This window comes from Desmodus rotundus, chromosome 11, assembly GCF_022682495.2.
Source record: "Desmodus rotundus isolate HL8 chromosome 11, HLdesRot8A.1, whole genome shotgun sequence".
NCBI lineage: Eukaryota > Metazoa > Chordata > Mammalia > Chiroptera > Phyllostomidae > Desmodus > Desmodus rotundus.
Window position 1 is genome coordinate 2,549,853 of NC_071397.1, and position 25,339 is coordinate 2,575,191.

A 25,339-nucleotide genomic window follows, 5' to 3' on the forward strand; every position below is an offset into this window, starting at 1 on the left:
AAAAAAGAAAATAGGTTTCTTCCTGGATCTTCCTTGGCATGGAAACAGCTGTGAGAAGAGAGGCCACGAACCCTGGATGCCGTGGCAGTGGTGCCCTCTCCCTGTCCCCACAACTGCAGCCATGACTGGGGAGGAGCAAGGACGGGGGGCTGAGTGAGCCACGGGCATCAAAAGGAAAGCGTGAATTGTGAGGCTCTCTGTTTCAGAGACGCCTCGAATTTAAGAAGCAAAACAAAACCTTGAAAAATCTGAACAGTTAAATTCCTCTTCTAAAAGTCATTTATTTACATATTATATGCCCAGTATATAATCTGTAGATAAATGTATCCAAATACATCCTGCAGTGAAAGGAACCAACCTACTGGACATTATAGCACATTATAGAACAAATTCTTGAAAGGTTTCATCTCATATTGGTATCTTTTAATTAAAAAAAAAATTAAAAATCAAAGAAAAAAGCCTGGCCAGGGCTAGAATGACAGACAGGAATACTTCAGAATCCAAGGTAGAGGAAGGCTGTTCGCCTCTTTTTAGAGAATGCAGGAGTGTGACTAGGCAGGGACAGGTCATGCACAAAAGTACTCACAAGTTACAACCCCTCAGTAAGAGAAGAAAAGCCCTATCATTTAACACCAAACAGCAACACTTGCGATGAGTGCTTTCTCTGCTGCCATCATGCCTTATCTGAGAGAGGAGGCCTGCGGGGGGGTGAGAAGAGCGAGGGTGAGAGGGAAGGTCAGGTCTGCACTGCAGTCTGGTTTCCACTTTCCATCTCTTCCAGGTCCGCAGTCATCTGATGTCCGACGTGGAGCTCTGAGCGGAAACCGAGTAGGTGGTGGCCACGACTGGGGTGCCGTTGTTGGCCGAGTAGCCTTGCCTCAGTGTCTCAAAATACGATGCCTGCACGGGTTTGTGGTACTGTAGCATTTTGATGGCATCTTCTATCTTAAACCACTCCCTCTTCCTTCCTGTAGAGGCACACAGAAAAAGAAATAAGGACACCAGGGAAGCAACAAAAGGTTTCTAATCATCTTTTTTAAAAAAAAAGATTTTATTTATTTATTTTTAGAGAATGGGGAAGGGAGGGAAAAAGGGAAACATCAATGTGTGGTTGCCTCTTGCACGCCCCCTACTGGGGACCCGGCCTGAAATCCAGGCATGTGCCCTAGACTGGGAATCGGACCAGGACCCTTTGGTTCACAGGCCCGCGCTCAATCCACTGAGCCACACCAGCCAGGGCTCTAATCATCTAACTTTTGAGAAAATGTAGAAGGAAATAAGAAAATAATGGTTGTCAACATTTTCAAAACATGTATTATAAATACATTTTTTAAATTTTCTTTTAGGAGTGAAAGCAAGCACATTCTATATGCTTCAAATACTGTACAAACGCCTAATGCAGAAATCAGGTGAGCAATCTGAACACTGAAGAGCTGACAGCGACCGTGTGACATACATGGCCCTGCAGACAGACCACAGTAGGCGGCTTCCTGCGGCGCTCCGGCCCCGGCCCTCCCTCGGCTTGCTCAAGAGCCTGAAGCCCAGCCAGCGTGCCCCTCCGAAGCATCAAGCTTCTAAAATTACCAGGATGGTTGGCTTACAATCAGTTACTTACTTTAGAAAACTTATATGAGTAATACAGCTATGTAATAGAAATATTACTTTAAAAAAAAGAAAAAAATCTCAACACAATCACTGTGAACTTTCGGTCTATTTCCTTTATGAAACCTGTGTTATGAGCCATTGGACTGGCTCTGCCCACTCTGTCCTGTCTCCTGTCTTCAGCAGCCCTGTTCAGCTCCTGCAGGCTCAGGCCTACGGCCTCCTTTATTCGGTCAATCCATCTCCTATTTGGTCTTCCTCTTAATACATGCTTTGAAATCTTTTATTTATTCATTTTTTAATAATAGAAGATCACTGTTTAAAGCTGGGGAAACAGAGGAAAGTATAATATAATTAGCCATAATCTTATAAACCAGAAACGACCACTCTCAATACCGTGGTGCATCTGCCCTTCTTTCATCGTATTTCGAAAAGACAATGTATCTGAACAACTGTAATTGACCATGCTTCCAGGTGCTCCGGGTCCCAAAAGGCTCTGCTGAAGTCATGGGTGGGACATGGGAGCTGATGCTAAAATGCTGAGCTCCAATCACGTCACTGGCTCTAAGGAGCTGTGCAAGTTAGTGAGTCTCTGTGCCCTATTTCCCTCATCTGTAGCGGAGGGAACAAATATTACCTATCTCACAAATCTGTTGTGGGAATTAGTATGTACAGTATTTGAACAATGCCTGGCACGTGGTGTGCTCTAAGAGTTTGCTTTTTATTATTACTATTATTATTGTTTCTTTTTTACTTCACAGTGCTTAAGCATTCTTCTATGTTATTAAAAATATAAACACAAATTTTTTTAAATTTATTTATTTTTAGAGAGGGGGAAGGGTGAGAGGAGAGAAACATCAATGTGTGGTTGCCTTTCGTGTACCCCCTACTGGGGACCTGGCCCACAAACCAGGCATGTGCCCTGACTGGGAATCAATCCAGCAACCCTTTGGTTCTTAGGCTAGCACTCAATCCACTGAGCCACACCAGCCAGGGCTGAAAATATGTAACATTTAGTGGCTATGCATTATATCATAACATCTGGCATGGATGTGCTGTCACTAATTTAACCGTTTCCCTATCACTGAACATAAATATCCTACGATTTTAATTATTATAAAGAATACTACGATTAAAAAACCCTTTATATGTTCTTTTTTTTTTAACCTCTCAGGGAAAGATCCCTAGAACTGAGATTGTAAGATAAAATCTGAACTCTAAAGGGCTCATGATACACAGTGCTGAACTGCTCTGAGACAGCCGCACCAACTCTGGTGCCTGCGCGTGTGCCCAGAGGGCTGGTCTCACACCCCAGCCAGCACCCTTGCCTTTTTTCGATCACTGGCAATTCTTTGTTTCCTTTCGAATTATTTCAATCTAACTCTAACTAGTGTGTGTACACACACACACACACACACACACATTTCTATATCCTGCTGTTTTCATTCACCAAACTATTTTCTAAGCACTTTTTTTCATCTGAAAAAGGCTCATATGAAGGAAGGCTCATGGCCTTACTCTCCGTGTGTTAGAGTACTTCATCGGGGTCAGCTGCAGAGGCTACAGGGTGGCGGTCCCTTGAAAATCCATACCCCCAGTGTGTGAGCCCTGTCCGACCGCGCACTCCGAGGACAGGGCCACGCCACACTCCTCTCTGCCTCCCTTGAGGCCCCAGCACCGGCTGTCACGGAGTCTATTTTTACTACGGCACCCCCTCCACCTTAAGCACACCGCGTCTTACCGGAAACAGAGCCATTAAAAACTGAAGGGCTGTGAAGTGCTCAAATCAGCAGTGTGGGGGGCAAAGCATACAGGCAGAAGTCCTGGCAAGTGTTTTATTTGTTTATCAATTTAAAACAGAAATTAAATTAATGTTATACTTTTCTAAAAAGTATTTTTGTTCAGAGGCAAAAGATTAAATCATGAACCAACCATTCAATCAGTTTAGTTTTTTAGTCCAAAAGAAACACATCCAACAGTGATCTTAGAGATCAAAGAAAATGGCTCTTTACAAGACCGCCAGGTGACCTGACGGGTGACGTGGGCGACACTGGAAACTGCTCCCACCACCTTGCATTTACGGAATGGCTCTGCAGAGGGGCTCACGCCACCAAACCCACAGTGTCTCTGACGGTGAGAATAAGCACCGCAAGGGCAGCCCAGGTCCTGCTCTCACCCAGGGTTCTGTGGCCAGCACGGGCCTGGCATCGTGGAGGAGGATCCAATCTGATTCTTAGAAACATTTCCGATTTTTCATGGGCCGTGTTTCTATTTGTTGGCCATGTATCCAACTTCAGCTTTCTTTTAAACATTTCAAAATACTAACTTTCACAAGTTTAAAAATGGACATGCTTGTTTCATTGAACACGTCCTCCTATAACTTCTCTTCTCCTCAGGCTGTTTCTGTTCTGAGTAACGACCTGGGCGGCGGCAAACTCTTTGGAGGCCACCTGGGGGGACTTACCGATGTTAACCGAGTCTTCCCAGTCTTCCAGCACCTCCGTGACGATGAGCACGTAGACATACGTTCTGTGCTTCCTCTCCTGGTTCTGAGGGCAGAGAGAGGAGCACAGAGGAAGAGTTACTGCTTACGGGGCTGAGACGACTCCACGGCGTGCACTCTCATACACGTTAAGACCGCTTAGACATAGGGTTCCTTCTGCTTTCTACTGTCCTCCAGCCAAACTCGAAACAGCACCAGATGTCCTACTCGAAACACGCCACAGTTGCACTGGAGGGTAAGCTCTTTGGCCATGCCCCTAGAGCCAAGGCTTTACTCTCTTTTTTCCTTCTACTTTACTTTCCTTAAGTGCAACTTCATGGAAAAGTTGTGAGCAGAGAGTTCATGACTTCTCAAGAAAAAGGCACCAAGTAAATTTAACTAGCTGGGCACCAGAAAGAGAAGAGACTGGATGGGCGAGGCCTCAACGCAAGCCAGCCAGCCAATCATCTCCCACATCCTCTTGCCCCTATGAACCCGGCTTACCTTTATTCCCTGACTTCTCTGTCCCTCCACCTTCCTCCAAATCTCCACCCCAGTTCGATTTCCTTGTTTCTTTCTCTTTTCTCTGTCTTTTCAACACTTAACCGCAATTTGCTGTGCATAACACACCCATGTTTTTGTTCACATTACACGTGGGATTGTTATACCCATATATAATGCGCACCTGTATTTTCCCCTCAAAAATATGGACAAAAAAGTGTGCATTATATATGGCAAAATACAGTATCTACCCCTCCTTACATCTTAGAGGAGGAAATGAGGAGAGGCAGAGACAGAATAAGTAATACAAATAATATTCTGGCTGTTTGGAGGAGACAAAGGCTGCAACGGATTGAGGATTTATGCCCCGCCCAAATTCGGAGGTTGAAATCCTAACCCTCGATGTGGTGGCATTAGGAGGTGGTCTTTGGGGGTGATGACGTTATGAGGGCTGACCTCATGAATGAAACGAGTGCCCGTGTAACAGAGACCTAGAGAGCCACGCTCCCTTTTCCACCATGTGAGGACACAGGGGAAAACAGTGGTCAATGGGCCATGAAGTAGGTCCTCAACCAGACACTGAATCTGCTGCTGCCTTGATCTTGAACTTCTAGCCTTCAGAATTGTGGAAAATCAATTTCTATTATATATAAGCCACCGAATATGTGATCTTTTGTTACAGCATCTGGATGGACTAAGACAAAGATATATGTGGTTATAAATATGATACGAATATGTACAAAGATTTTAACAGACTTACCTCAAAAATTCCGACTAGTCTTCCCAATGTCCCTTTTACTCCAGCCTGAAAAGTAGGGGGAAAAAATTAACACACCGACAGCTTATATTGTTGTCTTATTCTGAATCTTCTGTGCAGTGTGTAAAATAGAAATGAAAAACAAAAAGACGCAGGCCCTGGCAGGTGTGGCTCAGTGGATTGAGTGCCCCCTTGCAAACAGAAAGGTCACCGGTTTGATTCCCAGTCAGGGCACATGCCTAGGTTGAGAGCCAGGTCCCCAGTAGGGGGAACTCAAGAGGCACCCACACACTGATGTTTCTCTCCCTCTCTTTCTCCCTTTCTTGCTGTCTGCCTAAAAATAAATAAGTAAAATAAAATAAACTTAAATTAAAAATAAAAAGAAGAACAAGAGGACACAGTCTGGTGGGGGTCACACCAATGTTCCCTGGGTGTCACTGAGCAGAGCAGGATGTGCGCTGCAGAGGGAGAATTCCCCTCGGCCCCTCCCAGGCTCCTTCACCCTGCAAAGCAGGCCAAACAGAGCAGAAAATCATGGCCATGAATTACTTCACTCATTTACTCATTAATCCAACAAATATACATTGAATGCCTGATTTGAGCCAGATCACACTTGTAGGCACCAGAGATGTAGTGATGAATAGGCTAGAATAAAAGATCCATAAGCGCAAGACCTGTATCCTGACTTGTTCTCAGATGTCTCTGTACAGTATGCCCAGAACAGAGCTCAGCACCCCGAAGGTACTCAGTAAAACCAAGTCAACAAAAGCATAAATCTGGCCACTCTGCCAGTGACAGGTACTGACAGAGATGTTCAGAACAATGTGAGGGACAGCTACTGAGCAGAAGAGCGACAACTTCATAGAGTGGTTAAGCATTTGAGTATATACTCTCTTGCTCCCATTGGCCCTTTGGTAATTTTTCTTATATTTGTGTCTTTCTGATGCATTATCAATTAATTTTTCAGTCTATTCCAATTTACTAATTTTCTTTTAAACTGTATCCAGGCTAGAGTTATGCCAGCTCTAGTCTGTTTTTTATTTGACATTTTTCACTTCCACCCGTTCTTTACATATCTGTTTCCATTATGTACACCTTTGTTTCCGTATTTTGTTCTTTTAAAATGTAAGTTATTCCTTCATTTACTTCTTGATCATCTGAACGTATTTAAGTTGTCCGGCCATGCTGCAAAATTCATTGAATCTGAAGTATGTTCATGTGCCAAATGGTGAAGGGCTTCCTTGTGAGGTGGATTTACCAAGCTCTCCAGAGCCAGGTCTTAAGTGCCAGTTTAGACTCCTGCTCCAAGCTGATGTGGCGAATACTGCAGACAGAGCTATGGAGTCAGACGGTGGCTTGGCTCCATCCTTCATTGTGCACTGCACCTGTGTCTTCTCCTACCTAGGCCCACGTCTCTCTGAAAGTCTCAGCCCATGGTGTCCTTTCCTCTGGGACCCTGGGCTCCCCTTACTCTGAGGGGTCCAGGGAGGCTGCGGCTTTGCTGGGCTGCTCTGTTTCTGTTGTACGGAGGTAGTGTTCACCTTGCTTTCAAGCCACGCTATGTCTTTTTAGCTTTCACATTTTATATTTCATATCTGTCTCCACTAGGAGCAGAAGGGGTCCGTGTAATGCCATATTGCCCTGAAGATTCCAGATCTCGCCTGATCTGGGAAGCTAAGCAGGGTCGGACCTGGTTAGTACTTGGATGGGAGACCACCTGGGAATACCAGGTGTACAGTGTTGCCCTGGCCAGGTAGCTCAGTTGGTTAGTGTCGTCCTGATACATCAAGGCTGTGAGTTCAATCAATGACGGCACACACAAGAATCAACCAATGAATGCATACATAAGTGGAACAACAAATTGATGTTCTCTCTCTCCCCGCCCCTTTCCTCTCTAAAATTAATTTTTTTTAAGAAGTAGTCAAAGGTGAGGGAAAGATGAAGCCTGGAAATGCAATGGAATGCTGTAACTTGTTTCCTATGATTACTGCCTTACTTGTAAAATAAACTAAAAATTGAGGCAAAAATATTCTCTAAACACAACATAGTAGGTGCTCAGTAAATTTGTACAAAATGAGCAAAAAGTTAAAGTACTCGAAAAGTTTTAAGAGATATTTAATAATAGAAACAAAATAAGCCGATTTAAAGGCTTAGACTCCTGGGAGAACTACATCTTGAAGTTAATTTTTGCTAATTATCTGCCAAGGAATTCCAGTCCTTTCGCTTGCCCGTTTCTTTTCCTAGTTCTCTTCTACCTATTCTTGTCCCCATGTGGCTTTTAGTTTACTTGAATGGAAATGCCTATCTTTTCTTACTTAAATTGCTTTTCCACAGTTTTAGAAAAAACTGCACTCTCCGCAGCTGGATGAGACCAGCGAGACTGTTACTTCATGAATGAACCAGTGAAGCAGCCTGAACGAGTGGGACAAGATGGCAGGCCAGCCTGAGCTGGAAAGCCAATTCTGTCCTCTGATCCCGGCAGCCCAGACACTTGCCGATGTGTCACCTGTGCCCTTGCCACAGGTCTGCACTTACAGGACCTGGGAGTGGAGCTGTCAGGGTTGGGGTGGGCGTAAGGACAGACTCATGTAGGCCGTCATTCACTTTTCTCTTCTGCAAAGTGGAGAAAGTTCTCTTTAGTAGCAGTTACTGTCTCTAGTAGCAGATAATTAATTTTTATTTATCTAAAAAAAATCAAGACTTCTGGGCAAGATGGAGCTAAATGCAGCTCACCTCCTTGGACAACCACAGCAAATTACAGCTAGACTACAGAACAAATATCACTCAGAACTGTCAGAAAATCGAGCTGTATGCAAGTCTGACAGCTAAGGAATTAAAGAAACCACATTCATCCAGATGGGTAGGAGGGGTGGAGATATGGAGTGGGCTGGCCCCACATCCACGTGTGATGGATAAAAACAGGGATGGACATCTAGGGAGCCAGGGATCCCAGTGCCAGGAAGATACATCCCCACAACTTCTGGCTGTAAAAACAGTGGGGGTTGTGTTGGTGGGAGAAACTTTGGGATTTTCAGGCGTCTCCTCTTGGCAGCACCCCTGCCACCCCTTGCACAAGGACATACTTAGACTCGTGCCCTGTGGCCCCCTGCACTGGGGCAGCACCTTGAAGGGCACCAGTGGCATACAGGGAGGACCCGAAGTGTCTGGCATCAGGGCAGGAGCTAGAGGACAGCTCTTCCCAGACAGAACTGCAGACAGCGGTCACTGTGCCTGTTCTGAGCCCTTCCCCACGTACAGCCACAGTGCAGCAGCACCATACAAGTCTCCATTGACCTGACTCACACGGCAAGCCCAGCCCTGACGAGTAACTAGGGGTCTGCCCCATTCAAACTATGGGTCTACCCAAGCTGGTAACAGTGGCTTTTCCATATGAAGGCTGGACTAGGTACAGGCTTCAGACCTTCCTAAATCCACTCAAACAAGCAACAGCTGAGCCCAGCCCCCATACCTCTTGCAGAGTGGCCCCAGGCCTAGCACTAGCAGCAGCCATCTGCAGATTGCTTTACACCTTATGTCAAGGGACCCCAGACAGAACAGAGGTGGAGGCTGACCCTGACCCACATCATCTGGGAAACCCCAGAGCCTGCACTGCCAGCAGGCAGTTCCAGACCACATCGGATCACCACCTGACCACCTCCACAAGCCATGGAGGGAGGTGGCTGCTGGCCAGGGGTCACAGCCAGTCCTACCAGCTGTCTCACACTGACCTGCTGACAGCAATCAAGACTCATCTACAAGAGGGAGCACTCAGCCCACACAGATGGAACACCTCAAGGACCCAGTCTGGATGACAGGGGAGGCTGTGCCACTGGTCCCTACAGGACACCTACTACATGAGGCCACACTATGAAGACGTGGAGTCAAAGCAGCTCTACCCAATACACAGAAACAGACACAGGGAGGCTGCCAAAATGAGGAGACAAAGAAACATGGCCCAAATGAAAGAATGACAGAATGGAGATAAGCAATCTTTCTGTTGCAGAGTTCAAAACACTAGTTATAAGGGAGCTCAAAGAACCCAGTGGGTACTTCAACAGCATAAAGACGATCCATTCAGAAATGAAGAAGACACTATGTGAAATTAAGGACAATTTACAGGGAATTAACAGTAGAGTGGAAGAAGCCGAGAACCAAACCAATGTTTTAGAACACACAGAAGAAAAAGGTATTCAATTAGTACAGTAAGAAGAAAAAAAGAATCCAAAAAATCAAGGATAGTGTAAGCAGCCTCTGGGACAACTTCAAGCATACTGACATTCGCATCATAGGGGTGTCAGAAGAGAAAAGGCAAGAACTGGAAACCTATTTGAAAAAATAATAAAAGAAAATTTCCTTAATTTGGTGAAGGACGTAGACACACAACTCCAGGAAGCACAGAGTCCCAACCAAGATGGATACAAAGAGGCCCACACCAAGAACCATCATAATGCAAATGCCAAAGTCTAAAGGTAAAGAGAGAATCTTTATTTTTTATTATTTTTTTAATTGTTCAATTACAGTTGTCCCCATTTTTCCCCTATTTTTCTCCCCTGCCCTACCCACCCCCAACCTCCCACATTCAATCCTCCCCACTTTGTCTGTGCCCATGGGTCCTTTACACAAGTTCCTTGACTTGACCCTTCCCCTTCTTTCCCTTGTTAGTTCCCTCCCCCCTCCCCTCTGGTCACTGACAGTTTGTTCTTTATTTCCATGTCTCTGGTTCTATTTTGCCTCACTTGTTTGTTTTGTTGATTAGGTTCTCAAGAAAGAATCTTAAAAGCAGCAAGAGAAAAACAGAGAGTTATCTACAAAGGAGTTCTCATAAAACTATCAGCTGATTTCTCAAAAGAAACTTTGTAGACAAGGGACTGGCAAGAACTATTCAAAGTGATGAAAAGCAAGGACCTACAATCTAGATTACTCTTATCCAGCAAGGCTATCATTCAGAATGGAAGGACAGATAAAGTGCTTCCCAGACAAGGTAAAGCTAAAGGAGTTCCTCATCACCAAGCCCTTATTATATGAAATGTTAAAAGAACTTATTAAGAAAAAGATCAAAACTATGAACATTAGCCCCTGGCTGGTGTAGCTCAGTGGGTTGAGTACAGGCCAGAACTGAAAGGTCACTGGTTCCATTGCTGGTTGGGGCACATGCCTGGGTAAGTGGGCCAGGTCCCTGGCTGGGGGCATATGAGAGGCATCGGATCAATGTTTCCCTTGCACATCGATGGTTCTCTCCCTCTCTTTCTCCCTCCCTTATCCTCTCTCTAAAAAAAATAAAATAAAATCGTAAAAAAATAAAAAATAAAAAGCTATGAACATTAAACTGGAAATAAATACATAACTATCAACAACTGAATCTAAAAAACAAACTAAGCAAACACGCAGAACAGACACAGAATCATAGATGTGGGGAACACTGGGATGGCAGCCAGTGAGGAGGGGTGTCTGGGGGGGTGGGGGAGAAGGTGAGGGGATTAGGAAGTACAAATTGGTAGTTACAGAATAGGCAGGGGGATGTTAAGAGCAAGTAGAGGAGACAGAGTTGCCAAAGAACTTACATGAACGACCCATGGACATGAACAAAGGAGGGGGGATTGCTGGAGGGAGTGGGGGATGCTGGGTGGAAGGGGGCAAAGGGGGAAAAATTGGGACAACTATAATAGTATTATCAATAAAAAATTTTTTTAAAATCAAAAGTTTAGAAAACGGTCTTCAAATTTTAAGGGCATAAATCAACATCACATTATGACAATTCAGTATGATTGAAACCTTTTTATTTAATAATAATTTCTGCATTCAATACCAACATATACCCTGGATTTACTGTGTTGCATGCAGCTGGGACAAATAAAAATGCATTTTCCTTTATGAAATACATTCTTTAAAAGTCTACTGGAATTCAAATAATGCTGCCACCTGAACACTGACATTCCAGTGGCATTTATTTTCACTTCTCTTGAATCTTCAGGTTATAAAAACTAACAATAGTTTTACTTGTCTCTTTTGTTTCTTTCAAGTTTTGCGTTAACATTTAGGGGATGTACTTGTGAGAATTCTACTAAGGTGACCCTACCAATGATTCCATGGTAAAAAGCAAAGAAATATCCCCGTATCTACCAGTTTCCAAACTGAGATTCAGCAACGTTCTTAGGAGGGCTCTTCTTTAGTGAGAAAGAGGGTTTCAGTTCTTTCGAGTCACAGCGCTGAAAAGGACACAGGCTCCTCGCAGGCAAAGGCCCTCTAACACCGTGGCCGCTTCACTTCTCCGTGCTTTCCCACAGTCTAACTTTCACCTCTCCGCTCTCTCCAACGCCGCTGCGAGCAAGCGGACGGTTATTTTTACCTCTCACATGACCCTTGCAGGGTCACATCTCACAGATACTTTGCTCAGACATTGGGGGTAAGATTTGATTCAGGCTGTATATAAGGTGGTCCAGTCAGGGTGCTGGTATGAACCTGTTTTTCTCAAAATCATTTCAAAGCAGTTATAATTTCAATTTGTATGTCAAAAGCCCTTAACCCAGAGGAGACTTTATTTAAAAGTCCTTCTTAGCTACTAGTAAGCAATCCAAATGAATTCTTTACTGGCCTTTATTATCCAACCATATGCAGGTGGGTGCTTCCTTGAACTTTAAAGTATACAGTATTCTAGCACTTTAGGTCTAGTTAACAAAAATAATCTGAGCAACTGCCTATTTTTAAAAAGAAAAAAATTTCAAATGTCTTTTTTCCTTTAGTGTGTTTTACTGAGATTGGAAGTATTTATCTGCAACGAGCTGGATCAATTGGCAACCCCCCATCTTTCCGTCTAGTAGGAACCCCCACCCCCACCCCCAGTATGTAGGTGAGACTCGGCAGCAGTACTTTTGTGGGTGGGCCGCTGAGCCCACCACTACAATGATCTTCCACCAAGAACGCTTGCTTTGCTGTTTGTTATGGATGGCACAATGTGAGCCATCACCTTCTGAAACCAGTTTTTAACTCTAAGGTAGACATTTTGGCAGGCACGGATCGTGGTCCAGCCCACAGGCACTCCCCCCTCCAGAGCCTTGCTACAGGGAAGACCCAGACTCTGTCAGGTGAGAGCCAGGGACTGGGGTGCCGTGTGTGACCCAGTTCCGGATAAATGGCTCCTGGATGGTGTCTCCCAGGGGCTGCTGGGAAAGAGATTTCCCAGCATGATAAAAAGCACTGCACAAAAAGAAACCCTACGCCTCCTCCTTCTCATGTGGGCGCCTGAGACTTGGAGCTGCTACAGTCATCTTGTGACCGTAAAGGGAAGGCTGAGAGAATCTGCGAGAGGCCGAACCAGACCCTGACGCCGCCAAGCTGCTGAAGAAATGAGATAACCACCTAGCTCTATTTTCTTACATGAGAAAGTTAACTGGTGCTGTTGAAGCCACATTTAACTGGGTATTTTGGTACTTGGATGCGAAAGCCTCCTGCTACTTCTCTCGATTTAAAAGGCAGCTCTTTGAGAAGACTGGTCATCCCAAACCAAACATTCTGCACATTCAAGGGGGTGCTAGTACAAAAGTTCCCTTTATTTAAGCAATAAGCCCAGCCCTAAAATGAGCTCAGGGAAGCAACCCCAATCCAAGTATCTATATGAGGAAACCCACAAACAAAAACAAAGGTCTTCAAAGCACGTAACTTTCCATTTAAGTCCAGCGAAATCCCTTCCCAGGTGTTTTGTTTTTTAAATGAAATAGTTCGAACATTAAATTAAAAGCAAAGAAGAAAGCTCTGAGTGGTGTTGTTCAGTGGGTAGGGTATTGTTCCACAAACCCAAGGGTCGCCAGTTCGATTCCCAGCCAGGGCCCGTGCCTGGGTTGCAGGCCAGGTCCCTGGTTGGGGATAGTGAAAGGCAACCAACCGACTGATCTTTCTCTCACATACCGATGTTTCTCTCCCTCTCTTCTCTTCTCTCTAAAAATAAATGAATAAAATCTTATTTTTTTTAAGAAAGTAAAGAAAATAATAAACATTCAGGTCACCACTAGCCAGCTTTGTCAAATAATAATGTATCATTTTGTGTCTTTTTCTCCAAAGAAATAAAACCACTGGTATAACTAAAGGCCCTTCTGCGCTCCTCCCCCCTGCCAAAGGTAACTACGCACGTGAATTGGTGTTTATCACTCTCTTGCATGTTTTCATACTTTACAACTTAGGTACACATCCACTATTAGTGGTATACGGTGTTTTCTGCATGTTTCTCTACTCAATTTAAAAAAATCATACCTTCTGCAACTTCCACAATACCATGTCTCTGAGTTTCAGCTATACTGACACATGGAGTTCTAATTATTTCATTTTAATTGTTGGACAGTAATCTATTTCAAAAATTTTATCACATTAATCCATTTACTTGTTGGTAGACATTGAGTACTGTTACTATTTTTAAAAAATGTGACCAAACCACAGAAACTCCCTTGTAGATATTCTTTTATCTACCACGTGTGGGAGTTTAATCTCTCTACTAAAAGTCAAATTTCTGAATCACAGGGTAAAAATACGTCCAATTTCCCCACATATCAAGGTGCTCCCTGCAGCAAATCAACTGCAGAAATGGCTGCAATTCACTACCTCTCCCTTTATCCACATCCTTTGAAATGTAATTTTGCAGATCCCCCTATCAAGAGATAGAATCTATTTACCCTCTCCTGTACTAGGCTGGCCTTGTGCCGTGCTTTGGCCAACAGAATGCAGAAAGATGGTGTACCACATCCAAGCCTAGGCCTCAAGAGGCCTTACAGTTTCCACTTTTTCTCTGGGACTCTGCCAATGCCCTGTGAGCTAGTCTCCTAAAGGACGGAAGACCTGTCTCAGCTGAGGATATTACAAAGCAGCCTCCAGCCAGCTAACCTCCCCAATGTGCAAGGGCCTCCTAGCTGAGATCAGCAGAGCTTCCTACTTGACCCAGAGCTGGCTGCAGGCAGCCGAGGAGTCCAGCTGACACGGAAGCTGACTCATGGGCTTGTGAGTAAACGACAATACTTAGTATTTTAAGCCACTGAATTTTCAGACAGTTTGTTATATAACATTAACTGATACATTCTCCAAGTACACATACAAAGTTTTCACCACTGTTGTTCCTCTTTAATATTTGATGTTGTCAGTCTTTTCATTTCAGGTCATTATAATGAGTGTAAAGTTATATTGTATTATCTTTATACTAAAATCATGTACTTTTCCCTATGTTTAATGAACATTGAGTTTTTTCCTCTGGGAATTACATACACTTCACCCGTTTTTCCTGTTTGATTGCTAATGATTTTAATGATCTTAGTGCCTCTGCGGTAAACACTTGCTATTAATCTGGCACTTGTTTTTACCTCTGTTTTTGATGTCCTCTGCTAAACTTGTTTTATAAGCCATTGCTGATTTCACTCACCTTTTCCTTTTGTGTATTTAGTACCTTTTTAAGAAACACATTCCTATCCCAGTGGCTAACTATAAAGTTAGTCTCCTGTATTTTTTATAATACTTTGACAGTTTTATACTATGGTCCACCCAAATAAATTTGGAAATTTATTCCCAAATAGCCAATGGTCTAGAGACTCCAGAATAGACCCATGGTTGTTTTACTAATCTAGTTGTTAATTTACGTAATAATATAACATGGCTTTAACTAATAAAGCTTTCTTTTAATACCTAGAAAGGCATTCCCCTCTTCTGTTGTTCTTCAAAAACTCTGAAGCCATTTTTATACCTTTATTCTTTTTATCACTGAATTTTTCAATTAATTTGAGAAAAACTTGTATTTTCATAATATTTAGTCTTCTCATCCAAGAATAGATTATACCTCTCTATTTACTCAGGTCTTTTTTGATACCTTCAACAAAGTTTTATTGTAAAGATAGTGCACTTTATTAATCTACAGTAAGGCACTTTAGTTTTAGTCTAGTTTTGTTGCTATTGTGAATGGATATGTATTTTAAAGTTACATGTTTTCTAATTTATTACTGCAGGTTTAAAGAAACACTGCTGGTTTCTTGCAACCTGTCTAAATGCTTTTACTAGTTTTATTAGTTTCTGTTGTGCTCCTTAGGTTTTCTAAGTTAATTAATAATCATACCATCTGCAAATAATGACAATTTTGTATCTTCCTTTCAATCTTTATAATTTTATTTATTTTTGTCCTACTCCAGTGGATAGGGCCCCAGTTCAATGGCAGCATGATACCAGGCATAATTGCCTTTTTCCTGTCTGCTATGGGAATGCTTTGAAAATTGAAAAATATGTTATTTGTGTAGGTGTTATTAGATATCCTATTGAGATAGGAAATTTCCTTTTATTTTTCAACATATGGGTACCGAATTTTAATAAGTAATTTTCATTTACTGAGATAATTTTTTTCTATTTTAATTTCTTAATAAAGTAAATTGCATAAACATATTTTCTAAGACTGACCTATCCTTTACTCTTGGGATAATCCAGTTTTATGATACTTTGAGAAGGCTTTAGATTCTATTTGCTCTTATTTTACTTGGAATTTCTGTATTCATGTTTGTATGTGAGAATTTATTGTTCTTTTCTACTTTTAATTATCAAGATCAGGAGTTTGCAAACTATGGCCCATGAGCCAAATCTGTCTTGCCACTGGTTTTTGTAGAAGAAGTTTTATTGGAATACTGCCATGCTCATTCATTAAGTATTATGTAAGGGTGCATTTACACTGCAACAGCAGAGTTGAATATTTGTGACATATACACTATGGCTTCTAACTAAAATATTTTATATACATTTTTTATTGATTATGCTATTACAGTTGTCCCAATTCTTCCCCCTTTGCCACCCTCCGCCCAGTATCCCACTTCCCTCCAGCATTCCTCCCCTCCCTTAGTTCAAGTCCACGGGTCGTACATACAAGTTCTTTGGCTTCTCCATTTCCTATACTGTTCTTAACCTCCCCCCATCTATTTTGTGCCTACCATTTATGCTTCTTATCCCCTGTACCTTTTCCCCCATTCTCCCCCTCCTCCTCCCAGCTGATAACCCTCCCTGATCTCCGTTTCTGTGATTCTGTTCCTGTTCTGTTTGTTTGGTTCGTTTTCTTTTTTTTAGATTCAGTTGTTGATAGTTGTGAATTTGTTGCCATTTTAATGTTCATAGTTTTGATCTTCCTTTTCTTAAATAAGACCCTTTAACAGTTCATGTCATAATGGCTTGGTGATAATGAATTCCTTTAGTTTTACCTTGTTTGGGAAGCACTTTATCTGCCCTTTGATTCTAAATGATAACTTTGCTGGATAGAGTCATCTAGGTTGTAGGTCCTTGCCTTTCATCACTTTGAATAATTCTTGCCAGTCCCTTCTTGCCTGCAGTATTGAGAAATCAGCTGATGGTCTTATGGGAACTACTTTGTAGATAACTCTGTTTTTCTCTTGCTGCTTTTAAGATTCTTTATCTTTAACCTTTGGCATTTTAATTATGATGCGGCTTGCTGTGTCCCTCTTTGGGTCCCACTTGTTTGGGACTGTCTGCTTCCTGGACTTGTATGTCTGGTATAGTCCATTATATACATACACGTGGCTTCACCAGATTAGGGACATTTTCTTTCATTATTCTAATAAGTTTCTGATTTCTTGCTCTTCCTCTTCTCCTGCTGGCCCCTATCATTCGCATGTTGGCCCGTTTGGAGACGTCCCAGAGTCTTCTTATTCTCTCCTCATTTTTTTAAGTTGTTTCTTCTTGCTGTTCTGGTTGAATGTTTATTTCTTCCTTATGTTCCAAATCATTTATCTGAATCCTGGCTTCCTCCTCTTCACTGATGGTTCCCTGTAGATTTTTCTTCCTAGATACGATGAGATCAGGCACATCCAGCATGGCTTGGCCTTAGACTGTAGATTTTTCTTTATCTCACTTAGTTTAACCTTCACTTCTTCCTTTATGGTGTATCTATACGCAATGAGTTCTTTGAGCATCCTGATCACCAGTGTTTTGAACTCTGCATCTATATTTCATTTAGTTCTTTTTCTGGGGTTTTGTTCTATTCTTTCATTTGGGCCATATTTCTCTGTCTCCTCAATTTGGCAGCCTCCCTGTGTTTGTTTCTGGCTATTAGGTAGAGCTGCTTTGACTCCCTGTCTTGGTAGCGTGGCCTATTGTAGAAAAGTGCACCTGTAAATTATGTGGGGCAGTGCCTTATGGGGATTTATGTTCCTGGCTCTGGAACCCTGGGCTATGCAGTCTGGCCTGGGGCTAGGATTGTTTGCTCCCAACGTGGAAATGACCGTTCAGCTGCTGCTGCCACTGCCTCTCCGCACCACGCCTCTCCAAGTCTCCACCCCTCCTACCTGTTAGGATGAATGTGGCTTCTTTAAATCCTTGGTTGTTGGATGTCCATACAGCTTGATTTTCTGACGGTTCTGGGTGCTGTTTTGATGTTTAGTTGTAATTCTTTCTGTGGTTGCATGAGGAGGTAAAGCGTGTCTACCCTATGCTCCCATCTTGACTGGAAGGTATAAAATCTAAAATATTTATTATCTGACCCTTTACAGAAAATGTTTAAAAAAATGTTTTTAAAAATGTTATTTATTTATTTTTAGACAGAGGAGAAGGGAGGAGACAGTGAGGAAGAGAAACTTTGATGTGTGAGAGATGTATCAACTGGTACACTCCCAACTGGGGACCTGGCCCGCAACCCAAGCATGTGCCCTGACTGGGAACTGAACCAGCAACTTTTTAGTCTGCAGGCCAGCACTCAATCCACGGAGCCACACCGGCCAGGGCCCTTGACAGAAAATTTTGATGATTCGCTGATCAAGATTATACCAGCCTTACAAGAGGTATGTAGTTATCTTTCTCTAGCATAGTTCAATTAAGATAAGAATATGTATTTTTTTGCCCTGGCCATGTGGTTCAGTTGGTCGGAGTCTTGTGCCATGTATCAAAAGGTTGCAGGTTTGATTCCCAGTTGTGGTGCAGAGGGGAGGCAACCAATCGATGTATTTCTCTCTCTCTACCCACCCCCTTCCTTTCTCTAAACATATCCTTGGGTGAGGACTAAAAAAGAATGTGTATTTTTAGAAATTTTGGTATAATTCATCTAATCTGATCTTGGTACTTATTCTGGGGAAGAAGGGTGATTACTACTTAATTTCCATAGGGATTAATTATCTATATACAGGTTTTCTCATTTTTCTTCAGCAAATATGAGTAGGTTTTCTTTCTAAAAAGCTTTTATCAATGTTTCAATTTTTTTTGTAGCTCTTCCTAGCATTCTCTTAATTTCAAAGTCTCTATTATATCTGTTGCTATTTCTTTTTTGTTCCTTATTTATTTGTTGCATTCTCTTTTAAAGTTTCCTTTATCAGTCCTGTGAGAGGCTCATTTGTTTTATTAGGCAAATAAAAATAACCTACTTTGGTTTTGTTGATCATTTCTATTTTTTTCTATTAATTTTCGCCCTTTCCCTTGTTATTTCCATCCTTTAACTTTTTTGAGCACACCCAGTTCCCAGTTGTTTTTTCCAGCTTCTGGCAATGACTACTGAGTTTATTCAATGTCTCCTGCGCTTCCTAAGAAAAGCTTCTAAGGCTCAAAGAACTGAGTGAGCAGCATCTCGTAAGTCATGATACAGAGTGCTTTCATAATTGCTTCTCTATTTGCCTACTCATTTTTTTGTGATTTTTGCTTTAACTCAAGGATTATTTAGAACATTTTTTTCTATTTCCAAATATGTTTCTTCCTCTGTCAAGCTGGATCTAGTGTTGATTTCTGATTTTACTGCACTGTATCAGAGTATACACATATAATCCATGTTATTGATGTACTGGGATTTTTAATATTTCTTTTAAAACTTAACATATGGTTAGTTTGTATAATTCTTCCATGTGTGCTTGAGAAAATCATATACTTTTGTTGGATGCAAAGTTATCTCTTGATATAGCTATCTGACCAACTTTGTTAATGGTGTTAATCCAATTTTTCTTACTGTTTGCTGCATTTTCTATCAGTTTCTAAATGAGATGTTTTAAAGTTTTCAATCTGGCTACAGATTTGTCAACTTTTCCCCATAGATGAAGTTTGCTAGGTGCACATAAACTCATGAGTGCAGTTTGTCTGGGTATATTGTTCCTTTTATCAATATCAAATGTCCCTCTTATCCCTTTAAATATTTCCCATGTAATTCTATTTTGTCTGATATTACAATTATTATCTCAGTTTTCTTCTGTTTAGTATTTGCCTGACATACCTGTTCCAATGCCTTCATCCTTAGTCATTCAGCATTACTGTGTCTGAAAACAACATTTGGCAAGTTTTATTTTCTTTTTTAAGCCAAGTACATGTCTATTAATAAGTTGAAGTGAAATCAAGTTACATCTATTGTGATTTAACCTGGAAACTTAGCTTTTCACTGAGCCACACAGGGTCCCTTCAAGACGAGTTAGAAGCTGAGCCCCTAAACTTATTTCCTGTGTAGCAAACGAGCCCTCTGCTCCCACGTCTGCATTCGCAAGGTCAGTGAGCTACAGGGAGTTGCTAAGTGGCACCTCAGCTAGGCTAGTCGGACCTGCCCAGGAACAGTGGCTGTTGGTTGGTTAAAGATTGTGCAGCCTCTAGAGGCAAGAGTTGCATTTAGTATTTGCTGAAACCACTGTGAGTTGTACTGGAGTCAATGAGAAAGTCGGCTGTGGATGTACTTCCTAATGACTAAAACGCCTTTCCTGGAATGTGGAGCTGGGTGGGAAAGCAAATACAGCTCTTCTGGAAGAGTCATCTGGACTCAATTCATTTCGCAGAATGCACTTGGCACCTATCCCAGTAATTCAGTCTCTATTCAGAGTTCCAACACAAACCAGATCAAATACAGTACTATATTCTCTAAGAGGGCAGATTCTAATCTCTACACTAAGCCATTGAATTAACTATTCATCAATGGGTAGCATTAAATTATGTGTGATAATGTAGACAGATAAACTCAGTAAAAAGATACCTTTTTGAAAAAATTCCAGATTTTAAGAAATGGTTGAAAGGTAATTTAGGAGCAGTTATTTGCAGTAAAAGAGAGCTAATCTTTAAATCAGGTTCTCCTAGTTAAGTGTAGAATAAGTAATAAATGAGAACTAATATATATCAAGTCTTTGACTAAAGAGTGGTTCTTTTAAAAAGCAGCTAGTGTTTGAGATAAATCATACATAAAGATGACTGAATTTTTACAAAAACATGACCTACTTAGAATTTTTTATCTATTGAAAACAAGATATCCCTATTCAATGTCTTAGGTGATTAGCTTAGAGCAGCAATTTTCAACTTGTGTGCCACAAGAGTGTTTAAAATATGCAATACCTGACTTTAGTCAGGGGCACTGACCTCTTTCCCCTTAGACTGTCAGATAAAAAAAGAAATGACAACAGCCAAAACAACAGCCATCTGGGGTAAATGAATCAAAATTATACCTTTTTTTTTTGGTCAGATTGGTAAAATATGTATTTTTGGGTGTGCTGAAGAATTTCAGTAATTAGTTTATGTGTGCCACAAGATGAAAAAGGTTGAAAATCGCTAGCTCAGAAGGACAAAAAATATTTATATTTCTTCAGATGAAAAAGTATTTCTTCAGAGTCAAAGGAAAGAGAAGAGATATAATTCTAAAAATAAAATATTTTAACTAAAAAATATAATAGTAGATTGACTAAGCGTATTACCTCTTCTTCCTCAGATTCTACCCAGATGGAAGTAGGGAATAAGACTGGAAAGAAGCTGTTGGAAGCAAAGCGATTTTAAAAATTCCAAGATGCAGACTGATGAATTAGGGTTGAAAGGTGAAGAAAAGCAAAAGAAGCCAGCTCAGCTCCCGGACTCTGGGGAGGCTCCCGGATAGGATATGGCAGGCACACCAGAGTGCAAGCGAGAAGGGTCGTGGAAGCCAAAGGTCTGAACACCAACAGCCATCCCCACACATGGAAGTGGCCTGGAGCCGCGCCCCATCGCCCAGCCAACTCTGCGGGCTCAAACTGAAGCAGAAAAACTGGGACCTAGTACAGCTCATATATCTATAAACATCCCCAGAATAAAGCCCTCCCATTGGAGCATTCTTTAAAGGGCCCGGCACAACATCTTCACTTCCCTGCAGGTCAATCTGCACATCTACCCACTCGGTGCTGCTATTGCCTCAGCCGTGCCTGTGACGGGACAGCAGGACCACCTGACATCCAGAGAAGGTCACTAGAAGGAATCGAAGATCAAAATAAGCCAATGAAAACTGGCTCTGGTAAAAAGAAAAATTCAAGAACTCTGAGAAAATCAGTTCTTATCCTTAAGGAAATTTGAGAACCTGTGGCATCCTAAACAAGAACAAAATGTATATAAAAGCAACAAAGAATTAAAATGTCATCTTAGAACTTAAAAATGATTGCTAAAATAAAACATTCATTGGAAGAGTTACAAGATAAGTAAATAAAACTCCCTAAAACAGAGTAAGAAATGAAAAATACAACTGGGAAAGAGTAAAGGCTCAAGCCCCGGCCAGGCAGCTCAGTTGTCTGGAGAGGCTTCCCGATACACCAAGGCTGCAAGCTCGGTCCCCAGTCTGGGCACATACAAGAATCAATCAATGAATGCACAAATAAATGGAACAAATTGGTGTTTCTCTCTCTCTCTCTCACTCTCCCCCACCCCCCCGCCAGCTTCCTCTCACTAAAAAAGAAAAAAGAGTAAAGGCTCAATCTAAAGAATCTAATACATCATTAATAAAAATTAATATTTCCAGTCAAGATGGCAGTGTAGGCAGACGTGGCTCGCCCCTTCGCACAACCACAACAAAATCACAACTAAAATATAGAACGACACTGACAGAAACCGAGTTGAATGGAAGCCTGACAACTATGGAATTAAAGGAACCACATCCATCCAGACTGGGAGGAGGGGCGCAGACGCAGAACAGGCTGGTCCCACACCCATGATATGATGGATAAAACAGTCATGAAGGAGTGATCGTTTGTCATGGACCCTGCCAACATTCCTTCCTACTTCTTCCTGTATATTCGTCAGTGAGAGAGCTGGGCCAGCCAAGATGGAGGCACAGGTAGAACCTCTTCACTTCCTCGCACAACCAAAAGGATAACAACAGATTTAAAAACAAAAAACAACCAGAACTGCCAGAAAATCAAACTGCATGGAAGTCTGACAACCAAGGAGTAAAGAAGAAACATTCATCAAGACGGGTAGGAGGGGCCGAGATGGGAAGCCGGGTTAAGAGGTCTGGCAAGGCGGTGGACCGGGGTGGATGTGAGTTCCCACATTCATGTGTGGATAAGCCGGCAGGAACAACTGGGGAGCCAAACTGCACAATCCAGGGTTCCAGCACAAGAAATTAAAGCCTCAAAACTTTTGGCTGTAAAATCTTCAGGGTTTGTGGCAACGGGAAAAACTCCCAGTCACACGGGAGAGTCTGCTGGGGAGACCCACAAGGTCCTAGAACATCCATAAGCCCACCCACCCAGGGAAATGCCCCTGAAAGGGCAAAATTCACTTGTGGGAAGCGAGGGAAACTGACAGGACATGGGGCGAGAGCCAAGTGAACTATATTGTTCCCTCTCTGACCCCTCTCCCCACACAAGGAAGTATGTCTCCTCCCTCCCCACACAAACACTTAAGGTTCTGCCCCTTACAATGTAACAGGTGCGCCCAGACAAAGAAATACGGCCCAAATGAAAGAACAGATCAAAACTCCAGAAAAAGAAGTAAGAAACGAGGAGATAGCCATCTCATCAGATGCAGAGTTCAAAACACTGGTAACCAGGATGCTCACAGATATGACTGAGTTAGGTCACAAAATGAAGGCTATACAAAGTGAAATAAAGGAAAATATACTGGGAACCAACAGTGACGGGAAGGAAACCAGGACTCAAATCAATAGTTTGGAGCAGAAAGAAGAAATAAACATCCAACCAGAAAAGAATGAAGAAACAAGAATTCAAAAATATGAGGAGAGGCTGAGGAACCTCTGGGACAACTTTAAACATTCCAACATCTGAATCACAGGGGTGCCAGAAGGAGAAGAGGAAGAGCAAGAAATTGGAAATTTATTTGAACAAATAATAAAGGAGAACTTCCCCAATCTGGCAAAGGTGATAGACATGCAAGTTCAGCAAGCTCAGAGAGTCCCAAAGAAGCTGGATCCAAGAAGAAACACACCAAGGCACATCATAATTAAGTTATCCAAGATTAAAGAGAAGGAGAGAATCTTCAAAGCAGCAAGAAAAAGGAGACAGTTACCTACAAAGGAGTTCCCATAAGGCTGTCAGCTGATTTCTGAAAAGAAACCTTGCAGGCAAGAAGGGGCTGGAAAGAAGTATTCCAAGTCATGAAGGGCAAGGGCCTACATCCAAGATTACTGTATCCAGCAAAGCTATCATATAGAATGGAAGGGAAGAAAAAGGAGTTCATCATCACCCAGCCCTTATTATATGAAATGTTAAAGGGACTTATTCAAGAAAAAAGATGATCAAAACTATGAACAGCAAAATGATAACAGCTCACAACTATCAACAACTGAATCTGGGGGGAAAAAAAAAAACAACAACTAAGCAAACGACTAGAACAGGAACAGAATCACAGATACGGAGATCAGGGAGGGTTATCAGCTAGGATAGGAGGAGGAAAGGGCAGAATGAGAGTAAAGGTATAGGGATAATAGAATTACAAATAGGTAGTCACAAAATAGACACGGGGAGGTTAAGAACAGTATAGGAAATGGAGCAGCCAGAGAACTTATATGTACGACCCATGGGCATGACCTTAACAGGGGATGCTGGTGGGAATGGTGGTTCCCAGGTAGAGGCAGGGGCAAAGGGGGAAAAACTGGGATAACTGTAATAGCATAATTGATAAATTATATTAAAAAATTAAACTAGAAGAAGGGCAAATTAAACCCAAAGCAGAAAAGAAATAAAATTAGCACAGAAATGAATACATTTTGAAACAAAATCAAAAGAGAAATTAAAAACTGGTTCTTTTGAAGTAATCAACAAAAAGTAACTAGGATAAATAAGGAAAAAAGAAGACACAAATTATTAATATGAGAAACTAAATAGGACATCACTACAGATCCTATGAAAATCAAAAGGATAATAAAATATTGTGAATCAATGTATACTATATGCACAAATTTATTTTTAATTATATTTTATTGATTATGCTATTATAGTTGTCCCAATTTTTCACCGTTTGCCCCTGCCCACCCTGCACCCCAGATCCTTCAAGCAATCCTCACACCGTGGTTGAATATACAGATTAAGTTAGGAAGAACTGACATCTTGACAACACTGAGTCTTCCTAGTTATGAACGTGGAATATTTCTCCATTATTTAGGTTTTTATTTTTATCAGTTTTACAGTTATTTTTATATAGATCTTGTGCACATTTTGTTAGATTTATACATAAGTATTTCATTTGTGGGGGTGCTAATGTAAACGGTACTGTGTTTTTGTATCAGATTTCACTTGTTCATTTCTGTTATACAGGAAAGCAACTGACTTTTGTATATTACAGCTTGTATCCTGTGCCCTGACCAGTGTGGCCCAGTTGGCTGGGTGTCCTGCACAGTGAAAGGTTGCTGGTCCAATTCCTTGTCAGGACACATGCCCCGGTTGCTGGGCTGGACCCTGACTGGGGAGCCTGTGAGAGGCAGCCCATCGATGTTTTTCTCCCTGCTTTCTCCCTCTCTTCCCCTCTGTCTAAAAATAAATGTGTAAAATCATTTTGTAAAATTAAAAAAAAATTTACATCTTGCAACCTTGCTATAATCACTTACTAGTTCCACAAGTGTTTTTTTGTCATTATTTTTTTTTAAAGCACCTATATTTTAAAGATTTTATTTATTTATTTTTTAGAGAAAGGGGAAGGAAGGGAGAAAGATAGGGAGACAAACATGGATGTGTAAGAGAAACATCGACTGGTTTCCTATCTCAGGCCCCCAACTGGGTACCTGTCCTTCTACCCAGGCGTGTGCCCTGATTGGGAACTGAACCAGCAACCTTTCCGTTCAC

At 41.8% G+C, this 25,339-nt stretch overlaps 1 protein-coding gene across 1 annotated transcript in view; it reads right to left on the reverse strand.

Moving 5' to 3' along the window:
- Nucleotides 1–256: 256 nt before the first annotated feature.
- Nucleotides 257–25,339, reverse strand: part of NUDT3 (nudix hydrolase 3) — a 101,794-nt gene continuing 76,711 nt past the window's right edge. Inside the window, exons 3-5 of the mRNA XM_024557996.4 lie at nucleotides 5,346–5,390; nucleotides 4,067–4,151; nucleotides 257–968 (exon numbers count right to left, since the gene is read on the reverse strand). Of these exons, the coding sequence (XP_024413764.1) occupies nucleotides 790–968; nucleotides 4,067–4,151; nucleotides 5,346–5,390 (309 nt within the window). The 3' untranslated portion in view covers nucleotides 257–789. The remainder of the gene's footprint in view (nucleotides 969–4,066; nucleotides 4,152–5,345; nucleotides 5,391–25,339) is intronic.